The sequence below is a fragment of the Ranitomeya variabilis genome, chromosome 6 (genome assembly GCF_051348905.1).
Source record: "Ranitomeya variabilis isolate aRanVar5 chromosome 6, aRanVar5.hap1, whole genome shotgun sequence".
Lineage (NCBI taxonomy): Eukaryota > Metazoa > Chordata > Amphibia > Anura > Dendrobatidae > Ranitomeya > Ranitomeya variabilis.
In genome coordinates this window covers 456,470,983-456,485,901 of record NC_135237.1, presented here as the reverse complement: position 1 = coordinate 456,485,901, position 14,919 = coordinate 456,470,983, and the positions used below count along the sequence as shown (strand labels likewise).

At 40.8% G+C, this 14,919-nt stretch overlaps 1 protein-coding gene across 1 annotated transcript in view; it reads left to right on the top strand.

The window, feature by feature from the left end:
- The window catches only part of LOC143781249 (kinesin-like protein KIF20A), a 61,634-nt gene that overhangs the window by 310 nt on the left and 46,405 nt on the right, over positions 1-14,919 (top strand). Inside the window, exons 2-12 of the mRNA XM_077267737.1 lie at positions 884-1,030; positions 2,451-2,534; positions 3,361-3,480; positions 3,563-3,701; positions 4,917-5,101; positions 5,364-5,439; positions 5,557-5,715; positions 10,283-10,394; positions 13,869-13,940; positions 14,167-14,313; positions 14,442-14,604. Of these exons, the coding sequence (XP_077123852.1) occupies positions 920-1,030; positions 2,451-2,534; positions 3,361-3,480; positions 3,563-3,701; positions 4,917-5,101; positions 5,364-5,439; positions 5,557-5,715; positions 10,283-10,394; positions 13,869-13,940; positions 14,167-14,313; positions 14,442-14,604 (1,368 nt within the window). The 5' untranslated portion in view covers positions 884-919. The remainder of the gene's footprint in view (positions 1-883; positions 1,031-2,450; positions 2,535-3,360; positions 3,481-3,562; positions 3,702-4,916; positions 5,102-5,363; positions 5,440-5,556; positions 5,716-10,282; positions 10,395-13,868; positions 13,941-14,166; positions 14,314-14,441; positions 14,605-14,919) is intronic.

The window sequence follows — 14,919 nt, the reverse complement described above, 5'->3', positions numbered from 1 at the left end:
GTCTACAGTACATGTTTAATAAAAATTTGTTTTATTAATCAAAAATGCTGTGAAAAAGTGGCCAATAATACTGTTGTGGTGTCTGCAGCTTTTTTCACTCTGCTTGCTTTCTATGGATGAACAAAAAACTGCAATAAAGCTGAAAGCATAGACATGCTGCAGACTACAAATGCACAAACCAGGGGAGTGCGTGAGGTTTCTGAAATCTCAGTTTTTGCTGGTAATGTAAGAAACAGCATTTAATTTACACAAAAAATGCAGCAGAAAGATGCTGCAAAAACGCATCGTGCGAACATAGCCCCTAGGTGGCCAGCCTGAGAAAAGTAAGAAAAAAGTAAGAAATAAGCAATCAGAGAAGGTTTGTCAGACTAGGAAAAGTCAGTCAGGAATAAAGGAAAATACTCTATCTCTTCGCACTAGTGAGCAGACTGAATGGGCCATCAGGTCACATTGCCCTCCGTCCATTGCCATCTTATGGACCAGAGTGTTGTCTGGACAGGACAGAGGCGGCATAGCTTCTGAGTGAAGGGGAGCAGAGATGTAACACAAATGTAATAACTGGCCTGTGACCAGATCCCTTTAATGTTAATGTAATGATTGCCCATAATAGATAAAAAAAAACTGCTCCAGCGAACAATGATACACAGACAACCTGATGGTTGGTATGTAGGCTTACAGGTAATATTGATGTAATTGTGAATACTCAGCAATACGGATCTACACTTGCACCACTATACAACATTGTTCACACATCGCAGTCTCTCCCATCATGCATTACTACCAGTGTTACTATATGAATGCCTCCTTCCTCAATGATGAAGTATCTTCGTGGACATTGTGCGTTTTTCCTCCTATTCATCTGATAAAAGAATTCCTTTAACAGTTACTGCTGTAGAAAGCGAGTGTAAACACTGCCCTAATGGACGTCAGGGATGACGGAGCCACGCTGTCCGCGGAGCAGAGCGCTCTGCTGGATCCCTCGATGTGCAGCACTGCCGGGGACACGCATACCTCTGACTCCTCAGCACTGGTAAGTCCTTTCCAGTATCTCACCTTTCAGTCCTGCAGTAGAGGGCTTTGTACACTTCTTTTATTTTTTCTGTTTTTTTTTTTTTTAATGTTCTGTCTACAGGTACAGCATAAAGCCTCATTCACACGTCTGTATAATGCGTGTTTGTATGCCAAAATCGGGAGTGGAACTCGGAGAAAAACTATACGGCCACCTTCACACTGTCAGTATTTAACCTCAGTATCTGTAAGCCAAAACAAGGAGTGGAACAATCAGAGGAAACATATCATAGAAACACGTCACCGCTTCTGTTTTTTTTCACCCACTTCTGGTTTTGGCTTACAAATACTGAGGTAAAATGCTGAACGTGGCCTGAGGCCGGGATCACACATGCGAGAAATATGGCCGAGTCTCGCATGTTAATACCCGGCATTGCTGCAGTCACTCAGGAGCGGAGCATGTGGCTGCATGTATTGCTATGCGGCCGCACTCTACTCCTGAGTGACGGCGGCAATGCCGGGTATTAACATGCGAGATTCAGCGTATTTCTCTCATGTGTGATCCCGGCCTAATTGAGACTGACGCCTGTTCTGTCTTTTGAAGACACTCCTGGTTTTGGCATAGAAATACTGATGTGTGAATGAAGCCTTATAGACCACAAAAAAACCTTGTAGTTAGATCCTGCAGTCAAGGCTTCCTCAAGACAACATTCACACACTCAGCATTTGGTCAGTATTTAACCTCAGTATCTGTAAGCCAAAACCAAGAGTGGGTGATAAATGCAGAAGTGGTGACGTGTTTCTATTTTCCTCTGATTGTTCCACTCCTGGTTTTGGCTTACAAATACTGAGGTAAAAAACTCACTAAACACTTAACGTGTAGGATGGCACAAGGCGAGGTTAGATGGAAGGATCACTGCAGGATTAGACTACACCTAGGGTTTGTTGGCATCTGTAACCATGGAGATGCATACGTCTGCATCGGAGCAGTGGACACAAACTTGGTGCATTTTTATTTTCTATGTTATTTCACTTTCACAGCTGATTTCAGTTTCCTCTTAAAGAACCAGTCATCCTGGTTTTCTGGCTCGCTGAGGGTCCTAGTAATAGGACTGTATTTAGGAATGTTTTATAATAGGGGGACTTAAGGCTGCAATCACACATGCAGTTTTGGGTGCATTTTGAGTCAGGCAGGAGTCAATTAAAAAGGCTGTTGGGCTGATGTTCTATGTGCGGCAGTGGGTAGTGTCGGGGTACAGGCCGCGAGCTTAGTATGGATGCATTTATTGTAGCCAATTTTGAGAATTTTGGGGAAAAAAATTACTCTAAGCACCCATTTAATTCTTGTGGTGTCTGTTTTAATGATGAATGTGTTCACAAGAATATCCGGTGTATTGAATATGTTCACTTATATAATTTTTTTGTCTCTCCGTGTTTCGCAGAGCTCCCAGGCTTCACATCCACTGAAGGTGTTTTTGCGAGTGCGACCTTTTTCAAAGGCAGAACTTAGTAACCATGAATCTCAGGTTGGCTTCATTTCTTTTTGCTGAGCTCAGTTTATACCGGCTTTTTGCACCTTGACTGGTTTGATTGAGCCATTTTTTGGGGGAAATCTTAATGTTTCCAGTGTGACTGCTCTCTAATGAATCCCAGGTTGTTGGGTTCAGCAGCTCAGCTTGATTGACGTAGGTCTTGATGAGCTGCAATATCACACACAACACTTTGACAGGTGGTGTCTGCTATAACACAGGTTATAGATTTAATTCTGGACAAACCCTTTAACCAAGTCTAAAAGCCCAAATGTGTGTTCTAAGCCTTACAAAATTCCAAATTTTCGTGTGTACTATTCATGTATGTAATAATAAATAAAATGATGGTTACTCTTTAATGGTTACTCAATTCCAAACCCACAAGTCATACCAGGTCCGAGCACTGACTTAGAATCTTTAGGAAATGATCGGACCTTGTATGATTTGTGGTTTGGAATTGAATATGTTTGTAGACCACTGAAGAGTAACCACCATTTTACATAAATGAATGGTATCCATGAAAATTAAGAACTTTGTAATATATCTCATCAGAGAGATCTGTTCTTTCTTCTCCTGGACTGATCATTCACTTTCAACTGATGGCTAAAATTTGTATTCAACGATGACAATGTTCCCATTACTGAGATAGGAGATGAGGAGGTGCTTTCAAAAGTCCATAGAGGGGAAGGAGAGGGAGCTAGAGGCAGACAGATGTTCTCCAGAAAGGAGTTGGTTCTCCATGGAATTTTGAGCACTAACTGTCATCTCTTGTCTCAGAAATGTAGATGGGTTTTCTGTATCATGTCATTGTCTGTTTTTTTAGGATTGTGTGACTGTTGAGAACGCCGAGGTTGTGTCACTACATGCTCCTAAAGACTCCTCTACAATGAAAAACTGTGAGCGCGGCATTGGGCAGTCGGTGCACAAGTTTACTTTCACAAGGGTACGTACTTCCACTACTCTTACCAGATCAGTGATGGATATTTGACTACATATGTATCTGAAAAATGTTCTTTATTTTGCAGATCTTCGGCGAGGACACAACACAGGCAGATTTTTTTGAAGGCACGATGAAGGATCTGGTGGTCTCATTTGCCAATGGGCAAAATGGACTTGTCTTCACTTATGGTGTCACGAATGCTGGGAAAACCTTTACAATACAAGGTATCTAATCTAGTATGACCTCTTGGAGGCAGGAGTCACACGGATACTGTCAGTGTTTTAGTCTAATTCATTTCAATTATTTTTTTTTATTTGGATGCAACTTATTTTTTTTATATCTTTGTTTATATAAGATCAAAATAAAAATGTATAACAGCCATGTTACTCTTATACACCCAGGACCTTGTTGAGTCTTTGTGGCTATTTCCATTGTTCATGAGACTCCTACTCCTCATTTAGTGTATGTACCACGAGGCCTTCATGAATAATAAGATCTATATCTACAATCTATCTACAGTTAGGTCCATATATATTTGGACAGACAACATTTTTTCTAATTTTGGTTATAGACATTACCACAATGAATTTTAAACAAAACAATTCAGATGCAGTTGAAGTTCAGACTTTCATTTGAGGGTATCCACATTAAAATTGGTTGAAGGGTTTAGGAGTTTCAGCTCCTTAACATGGGCCACCCTATTTTTTAAAGGGACCAAAAGTAATTGGACAATTGACTCCAAGGCTATTTCATGGACAGGTGTGGGCAATCTGTCTGTTATGTCATTCTCAATTAAGCAGATAAAAGGCCTGGAGTTGATTTGAGGTGTGGTGCTTGTATTTGGAAGGTTTTGCTGTGAAGTAAACATGCGGTCTCCATACAGGTGGTGGACCTAACTGTATTTGTGTCTATATATGTAATTACAATATTAATTTACTGTTACTAACGGCTGCTGCTATATATTCTGGATAATTAATGTCCCATTATTTGACCTGCTTTGTCTTGCTCTACTATGTTTGTATTTTGTTCAATAGTCTTTTTACTAAATCTGGGGATTCTTTCTCTCCTGAGTTTAATTTAGGATTTTGTTTGATTTTAGATGGTTTTAGTGTGGTCCCAATCTCTTATAATGTGGATCTAGTCAAATGAGGGCTTATTTTAGGGTTTTATAAAATAACATAGGCTGTTTAAATCACAATATTAGGCCTTAAACGCTCCTGAACCTGCAAAATGTTAGAGGGGTCTCCATTACAGGACAACTCCAGCTAAATCAGTTCAGTGCCCTTATGGAAATCCTCGCGAAGTAGGGCTGTGTGGGTGACATGACAACTGCAGCCAATCAACACCTTTTTAAATGGTCATTTTGTATATTGTGGAATATTAAATCTTTTGGTATGGAGATGGATTGATCAGTCACAAAGAATTATTTCATCCCTTAGGAACACCAAAAGATGGAGGTATTCTGCCCAGATCACTGGATGTGGTCTTTGATCATATGAAAGGGCGGCATTACGTAAAGATGAATCTGAAGCCTTATCTTGGTAATGACGTTATGATGCTGGATGCTGCTCAAGTAAGGCAAGAAGAAGCCATGAAAGCGTCTCTCCTTTCAAGCATAAAGGAGGTCTGTCTGTACTTGGTAACTTAAAGTTTAGGGATTGCCTGTTACTGTGATGTCTACAAGGTGGATGTTTATCTTCCTATAAACAGGATATTAGAACAGATCTATATTTTGGAGGTGGAGCAATTATGCAAGAACATTGGATGTTTTGTCACTGATACCTCTGAATTCAGTAGCAATTAAACACTTTAACTCCTTATGACTCACTTTCCAGTAAAATATAACCCATAGCCGTTGCTAATAAAGCTTGGTTGTTTTGTTCCAGGATAGTATGAAAACTGTTCTAAATACTGGGAATCTGAGAAGTCTGGTGTGTGAAGACGCCTTACCTGATGATCAAGGTGGATTACACGCTTGGCTATATTCTTACATATTGAGCCATTTCGATTTTGTGATTCTTCCTCAATACTGCTGGAAATTTTCAGCTCTATCCCTTTAATCTTCTGACCTATTTCTAGGTGGTAATGAACAAAGACAGTTCTCCGCTTGGGTGTCCTTCTTTGAAATCTACAATGAGTATGTGTATGACCTACTGGACCAGTTCCCCACATCAAAGAACCAAAAGAGGGCAGCATTGAAGATCTGTGATGACCAGTTAGGCACATCCTATGTGAAAGGTAATTCTCTACATCTGCTGTTTTTTAGGGGGGTTGAATATTTATGAATGCAGATGAGCAAATTAATTTAGCTATAAATTTAACCTTTTTTTGGAAAACTGTATCCAGCTAGCTGTATTTTGCTAGATTACAAGATAACACCTGGGAGAGGCTTACAGTAAAATATTTAACTCTCCTTGGCCCTCTCCCTAACCATTCTCTTGCTCTGTCCCGTCCTCTGATTCTTTGGCTTTTTCATTGTTACTGGTCTTCCATAATCACAATTGCTGACTAAGGCTACTTTCACACTAGCGTCGTGCACTGCACGTCGCTATGCGTCGTTTTGCAGAAAAAACGCATCCTGCAAAATTGCTTGCAGGATGTGTTTTTTCTCCATAGAATAGCATTAGCGACGCAGTGCGACGCAATGCCACACGTCGCAACCGTCATGCGACGGTTGCGTCGTGTTGTGTCGGACCGTCGGCACAAAAAAAGTTACATGTAACTTTTTTTTTTTGTGCGTTGTGTGCAGCAATTCCGACTGAGCATGCGCGGCCGGAACTCCACCCCCTCCTCCCCGCACCTCACAATGGGGCAGCGGATGCGTGGAAAAACAGCATCCGCTGCCCCCGTTGTGCGGCGCTTACACCGCTAGCAACGGTGCGCTGCAACGTCGCATAGCGATGTGCAGTGCACGACGCTAGTGTGAAAGTAGCCTAAGATCCACATGGTCTTGTGACTGTGAGGGACCTAATCAGTAGTGCCAAAGTTCCAGAACAAGATGACTGAAGAGGACTGATTGGAGGACAAGGCAGAGAGCTGCAGTGGTGGCATTGGGAGGGCCAACAAGAGTATAATAGGAGAAGAATTTTTGGAGATTTGTTCAACTCTATTTATGACCAAACAGTAGAATATACCATAAATATATGATGGATGTGAGTCCATTCAGTTGCCCATTGATCCCCGGTGCTGCCAACAAAGTTGAAGTCATAGACTTTGTCAATCTAATATATAAAGTTGAATGTGTGTGTGTGTGTATGTATGTATTTGTGTATGTCCGGGATTGGCATCTGCACCGTCACAGCTACAGCCACAAAATTTTGCACAGTCACACGTCTGGACCCCGAGAGCGTCATAGGCTATGTTGTAAGGCGAAATGTTAACCCTGCGCGTTCCAATTCACCAAACAATTTTGCCCTGATCCACATAATGGGGGATAAAGTGAAAGGGAAAGTGTTGGAGGCAAATTGACAGCTGCCAGATGTGAACAAGGGGGACTTAAAGAATGAGAGCGATGGCGCCAATGAGTGTATACCGTACAGTTTCTACACTGTGTTCCAAATTATTATGCACAAAGAGTTCAGGAGTGATAAGGTTAGAATTGTTTTGTTTGTCATTTAAACTCATTGATGGTGATGTGTGTCAGGGCTCTTTATATCACTGAAAGCAATTGCAGATACCTGTGCACATTAGTTTGGCCGGTTTGTCCAAATAAAGGCAAGACTATTTAAGAAGGCTGTTCCACATTATTAAGCAGCCTATATTTTTTGCCAAAATGGGAAAGAAAAAGGATGTGTCGGCTGCTGAGAAGCAGCAAATTGTTGGAGTATTTAGGTCAAGGCATGACTACAATCAACATTGCCAAGACACTTCATCGTGATCATCGCACAATCAAGAAGTATGTAGCTGATTCCCAGCACACACGTGTGCGTGCTGATAAGTAAAAATTGAGGACTCTTTCCAACAGGCAATTGCGTAAGGTTAAAAGAGCAGCTGCAAAAATGCCTTGTCATAGCAGCAGACAAGTTTTTGAAGCTGCTGGTGCCTCCAACGTCCACAGAACAACAAGATGCAGGGTCCTTCAGAGGTTTTCAGCTGTGCATAAGCCATCCTGTCGACCACCTCTATCCACTGCACACAAGCAGAAACGGCTCCAGTGGGCCAAACGATACATGAAGACTGACTTCCAAACTGTTTTGTTCACCGATGAGTGCTGTGCAACGCTCTATGGTCCAGATGGATGGAGTGGATGATGGCTGGTTGATGGACACCCCATGAAAACACGGCTAAGGCGCCAACAAGGAGGTGGTGGAGAAATGTTTTGGGCTGGAATCATGGGGAGAGAGATTGTCGGCCACTTTATGATCCCTGAAGGGGTAAAGATGAACTCCATAATCTATGTGGAATTTCTAAAACAACACTTCCTGCCATGGTTCAAGAGGAAGAACTGTGCTTACCGCAGCAAGATCATTTTCATGCATGATAATGCACCGTCTCATGCTGCAAAAAACACATCTGCATCTCTGGCTGCTATGGACATAAAAGAGGACAAACCTATGGTGTGGCCACCATCTTCCCCTGACCTCAACCCCATTGAGAACCTCTGGAGCATCATCAAAAGGAGTGTCTATGATGGTGGGAGGCAGTTCACATCTAAGCAACAGCTCTGGGAGGGAATTCTGTCCACATGCAAAACAATTGAAGCAGAAACCATCCAAAAACTGACAAATTCAATACATAAGAGAGTTCAGAAGCTTCTTTCCAACAAGGGGTCCTATGTGCAAATGTAACATCACCTAGAATAAAGTTTTCACATGAAAACTGTTTGATTTCATTTTGTAATAAGCTGATAATGCTTATAACTTCACAATTGACCATTTTTTTGTTCAAAATAAAACAAAAGGTTGAAAACTCTGCTGTGCATAATAATTTGGAACATGCATTTTGAGTGTTTATTTTTTTTAAAAAGATACTGTTTTCATAGGCAGTTTGTTCCAAAACATTGCAATTATACGAGAATAGTAGATGACTGGAAAATAACAATGACTGCAATTCAGATAGGTAATTTAGAGTAAATATGAGGAAATATTATTTGCATAATAATTTGGAACACAGTGTAAGCTAGGGCCCTGACATGGGATACTCACCACACATGGGGATATGAATACACACAAAATGCGCCACACACTACCACGTGCTTGAACACATATACCACCCTCAGCACACATTTCACCACACATACACCAACCTTGCCACATAAAAGTCGAAACACAAAAGTCGCCACTCAAAACTCACCACGCTCAAAATTCGCTACATGCAAAACTTGTCTCATGCAAAACTAGGCTCATGCAAAACTCGCCACACGTGCAAAACTTACCTCATGGAAAACTCGCCACACGCAAAACTTGTACACACGGAAAAATTGCCACATGCACAAAAGTTGCAACACATGCAAAAGTTGCCTCATACAAAACTTACACATTCTCAAAACGCACCACACATGAAACTCGCCATGCGCAAAACTTGCTGCACACAACTTGCTACACTAACCTGTCACATGCAACTCGACACACAAAAAGTTGCTACAAGCATGTCGTCACACAAAACTCATCTCACAAAAGATTGCTACACGCATGTTGCTACACAAAACTCATCTTACAAAAGTCGCTACATGCATATCGCCACACTCAACACAACACACACAACTTGACACATGAAACTCGCCCTAAAACACACACAAGTCTGGTATCCTTCAAAAATAAAAATCTGATTAATAAGCAGACAAACTACAAGAGCAACAAATGTACCATATATATGGCAGCTGTCAGTCACATGACCTGTCTATTATGTGTATGAGCTAATATACTGCCAGGGGGGAGAGCTTCCTGTTGGCTGGGGATTTATCAGGCTGCCAATTTAGCTTACAAATACTGAGGTAAAAATACTGACCAAATAACGTGTGAACGAGGTCTAATACAGGAGGAGATGACACAAAGATATATACTATATACAGGAGGAGATGACATAAAGGTACATACTATATACAGGGGAGATGACACACAGGTATATACTATATACAGGAGCAGATGACACACAGGTATATACTATATACAGGAGGAGATGACTTGCAGGTATATACAATATACAGGAGGAGATGACATACAGGTATATACTATATAGGAGGAGATGACACGCAGGTATGTACTATATACAGGAAGAGATGACATACAGGTATATACTGTATACAGAGATGACATACAGATATATACTATATACAGGAGGAGATGACATACAGCAGGTATATACTATTTACGGGGGAGATAACATACAGGTATATACTATATACAGGGGAGATGACATACAGGTATATACTATATACAGGAGATGACATACAGGTGTATACTATATATAAGGGAGATGACAAACCTGTATATACTGAGGGGAAAATGAGAGGTGTGAGGTGAAAATGAAAAGGTGTGAGTGCAAAATGAGAGGAGTGAGGGAAAATAGTGGAGTGATCGGAAAATGACAGATGTGAGGTCGAAATGACAAGTGTTAGGAGGGAATGAGAGGAGTGAGGGGGAAAATGAGAGGCGTGATGGGAAAATAAAAGAAGTGAGGTGCTATAACTAACCACAGATATTTACTATGCCCAGGCAACGCCGGGCTCTTCAGCTAGTAGTCTATAAAGCCGAACTTTATTTATTTTTTCTACAAAGAGGTGCTTTCTAGAAAGATTTAGACTTTGTTGAGTGAGTCACTTATAGATGGAAAATGTATTTTAACTTTTTTTTTTTTTTTTTTTTAGATTTGAAGTGGTTTAATATCACGAGCACAGAGGAGGCATGTAAAATTCTGCAACTCGGCAACAAGAATCGAAGTTTAGCATCAACCAAAATGAATCAGCAGTCCAGTAGGAGGTAAGACCCCATCAAGACTTGTGGATTGTTTGGCTGGGCTCTTGCCTCTACATTTATGTTCTATTGTTCTATATATTTGTTCAATAAAATCTCCACTGCTGCAGACCTTCTTTTCATATTTTAGGCTCTGTTGCAGCTTATAATACACACTGCAGCCCCCTCCCCTTGGAACAGAAGGTTGTATAGCACAGTACTGTATGTTAGGGTCACAAAGTGAACCCATCTGATATACGGTAATTTGAGCATGTGATAGGATGTTATGTCTTTTTTTTTTTTTTTTTTTCTAATCAATCAATACTTTTCTGTTTAAGCCATTAACTCCCCCACCACCTCCACCTTCCTTTTCACACTCATAAATCTGGCAGAATAAAGGATTTTAAGTATTCTTAACAACCCTATTTCGACATTAAACACTTATGCTAGTTTACCATGTCCAAGTATTGTCTGCAAAAATGTGACTAGCCAAACTCCTCGATATAAGGGATTCGGCCAATATCAATATATTGTGTATTTGTGTGTTTTAGTATTATAGTTGGTTTGTTCCTCTGCATTATTACACAAGGCTATGATTGGCATAGATTTAAATAGACCTGTGACTGGGTCTAAAGTGACCAGTTTTTGCCCTTATCTAATTTTCACTTCTCCCTGGGTCATAGTGTTATTTTTTTGTTTATTTAAATTAATCGTACAGTTCAAAAGATAAGGGTTTCTTTATGGAGTGCTTATTTTTGGACTTTTCCAAGGGGGTGTTGCTCATAGGTTAATACGGAGCAACTTAAGACCCGCTTCTAGAAATCGTTAGACCAATGCCCCCTTGGTAAAGGCCATAAACATTTGTACTAGGCAAAAAGACTTGTATCTCTGGTACTGTTTGGCAGATTTTAATAGGGGAAAAAAAACATGCAATACTCAGGGGAACAAAAACAGGCTATTTATGAAATGTTGACGGGTCCTTTTTAAGACCATTTGCCTTTGCCTTCCCATGCCATTGCCTACAATAAGAGACTAACGGCCCCCATATACATTAGACTTAAGTTGGCTGAACCTGCCAATATCTAATGGTTTCGACGACTGTCTGTGTATCGGGGCGTAGGCCGACTGATGGTCGGGAGACGTGTCAATCGCACATGTCCGATTTCAGACTGCCAATTGTAGTGTTCTCCCTGAGATATGCCACAGCCCGACTTGTTAATCAGTCACTTTCTCATAGAGAACAAACAAGCATTAGGGGCAGAGCTGGCTGAGGTCTGTCCGCAGCATAATTCTTCCAACAGCCATCTAGAGTGTATGGCCAGTTTAAGAATACTTTCAAGCTGCAATCTCTGGCTAAGCTGCACCTCATAAATCCCTCAGTTGAACCTGGGTGAGATCAGGAATAAAACCTACCATGGTTTACGAAAGTATTCACTAGTGATGAGTGAATATACTCGTTACTTGAGATTTCTCGAGCATGCTCAGGGGTCCTCCGAGTATTTTTTAGTGCTCGGAGATTTAGTTTTTATTGCCGCAGCTGAATGATTTACATCTGTTAGCCAGCATAAGTACATGTGGGGATTCCCTAGCAACCAGGCAACCCCCACATGTACTTATGCTGGCTAACAGATGTAAATCATTCAGCTGCGGCAATAAAAACTAAATCTCCGAGCACTAAAAAATACTCGGAGGACACCCGAGCATGCTCGAGAAATCTCGAGTAACGAGTATATTCACTCATCACTAGTATTCACACCCCTTAGCTTTTTACCCATTTTGTTACATTACAACCTGTGTTTAAATATTTTTGTAATCTAATTTGTGTGTGATGCTTCAGCAGTGAAAAAAAGTAGGCATAAATTAAATTTATGTGATCAAATAACTAAAAATTGTCATGGGCATATGTATTCGTCCCTTTTGCTATGAAGCCCTTAAAACTTCCTGGTGCAAGCAATTACCTTCATAAGTCACATGCTTAGTATCAGGAAGCCCACCTGTGTGCAATCTAAGTGTCACATGGTCTGTCAGTATATACACACATTTTCTGAAAGGCCACAGAGGTTGTAACACTATTAAACAAGAGGTACCACTAACCAAACATCATCATAAAGACCACAGAGATCTCCAAACAAGTCAGGGACAAAGTTTTGTAGACATAAAGCTCTAGGTTGTTATAAAAAAAAAAAATCTTAATCTCTAATGCCCCAGAGCACCATCAATTATCTATCCAGTATCATCAAATGTTAGTACCACAACATACATGCCAAGAGAGGGCTGCCCCCCAAAGCTCTCGGCATTAGCAAGGAGTTCATTAATCAGAGAGGCAGCACAGAGACCAAAGGTAACCCTAAAGGAGCAGTAGACTATAGTTCCCAAGCAAAGACTGAGTATCTGTCCATACGACCACAATAAGCCATACACTTCATAGAAGTGACCTTTATGGAAGAAGGGGCAGAAAAAAGCCTTTACTTACACACACAAATTGTAAGACTTGTTTTGAGTTTGCCAAAAGACATGTTGGAGACTCCCCAAATGTATGGAGGAGGTTGCTGTGGTCAGATGAGACCAAACTTGAACTTATTGTCCAACAAGGTAGACGCTATGTCTGTCGCTAAACCAACACACTTCATCACCTCAAGAACACCATCCCCACAGTGAAACATGGTGGCGGCAACAAAATATTGTGGGAATGTTTTCAGCAGCAAGGACAGGGAAAATGGTCTGAGTCGAGCAGAAAATGGATGGTGCACAATACAGGGACATTGAGCAAAACCTGTTTGTGACTTGAGATTTAGACTGAGATGGAGATTCACCTTCCAACAAGACAATGACCCAAAACATACTGCTAAAGCAACACTCAATTGTTTTAAGGGTAAACATGGAAATGTTTCAGTGAGGCCTATTCAAAGCCCAGACCTTAATCCAATTGAGAATCTGTGGACAGACTTGAAGATAGATTGCTGTTCACCAGTGGAAACAAACTTGAAGGAGCTGTAGCAGGTTTACCTCAAGAAATGGATAAAAATCCCAGTGGTAAGATGTGGAAAGCTCATTGAGACTTATGCAAAGCAACTTGCAGCTGTAATGGCCGCAAACGAAGTACCGTCTTTAGGGAGGTAACTAGTTATGCTCATTTCAGTTTTCGTTTATTTTGCTATATTTGTTGGTTGCTTCACAATAATAAGAAAACCATATGTTGTTCACAGTAGTAGGCATATTCTTTACTTGAACTGATATAAACCCTAAATAAAGTAAAATTCCAGGTTGTGAGGCAGCCAAACATGAAAAATGCTCTGAGGGATGGAGGGGTGAATACTTTCGCAAGCCGCTGTGTTTTCTGTAAAATTCCTACAAGATGATTCTGGGAATATCTTGCAGAATTCGTGTGAGTTTTTAGTGGCAAATGAAAGATCTAATTTGCTAATGTCGTGTCTATATTGCTGTGTGTTTGACTGGTGATGTAGACTAATATTTTTTATGTATATCTTTATTTTGTTTTAGTCACAGTATTTTTACCATTCGACTTCTCCAATTAAGCCATGGTGATGACCCCAGTGTCCTCGGAGTGTCCGAGTAAGTGAAAATGTATGTTGTTTTTGATGCTGTAAAGGTTGCTCCTTTTTAAAATGGAGAGATTTATTACTTCACCACCACAGCAGTTAGACGAGCTTCACACGTCAGCGTTTTACTGTCCATGCATGGTTTTTGATTGCCGGTACGGCAGCAGGTCTGAACAGAGCTCAAAAGCTTTTAAGTATTTGAGGCTTCTGAGACAAGTGTCTTCTTTGCCCCTGTGCAGGATGTCTTTGTGTGACTTGGCAGGATCTGAGCGTTGTAATAAAACTCAAACTGTCGGTGACCGACTGAAAGAAGCTGGAAATATAAACAACTCGCTCCTCATCCTTGGTAAATGCATTGCAGCCCTGAAGCATAGCCAGAACCCAAAGTACGTATGTGAGCACATATAACCATACGGGGCTAGAAGGGACATATACTTGGCAATTGGATATGGTGGTGTTACTCACCCATTATATATAGATTTGTATTCCTATTCTGCATTCTCTTTACCTCCAGGAAAGCGAGCTATGTCCCATTCAGGGAAAGTAAACTCACCAGATTGTTTCAGCCTTTTTTCTGTGGGAAGGGAAAAGCCTGTATGATTGTGAATATCAATCAGTGCGCTTCTACCTATGATGAGACGCTGCATGTCATGAAGTTTTCAGCTGTTGCTAAACAAGTAAGTATACTAGAAAACTTATTAGGCATAAAGTTAAACAGAGAAATAACCTTTATTGAGTAGACTGTAAATAAGTTTTCTGGGATGATTCTGTTTATTTATTTTTTTTCATTTTGGGCTAAGAACTGACAGACAGCTAGTTAACTATCTACCTTTTCTGCCTGCTGCAGACTGAGAGCGTTCATGGACTGCCCAGTCGGCGATTCTGCTTCTTCACATCAACAGAGCAGCTCTTCCTCTTCCGGGCTTCTCTATCGATAGTGTGGCTGCCAATGTCATGCTGATTAACTGCCAACTTTCCATAGTTACGCAATA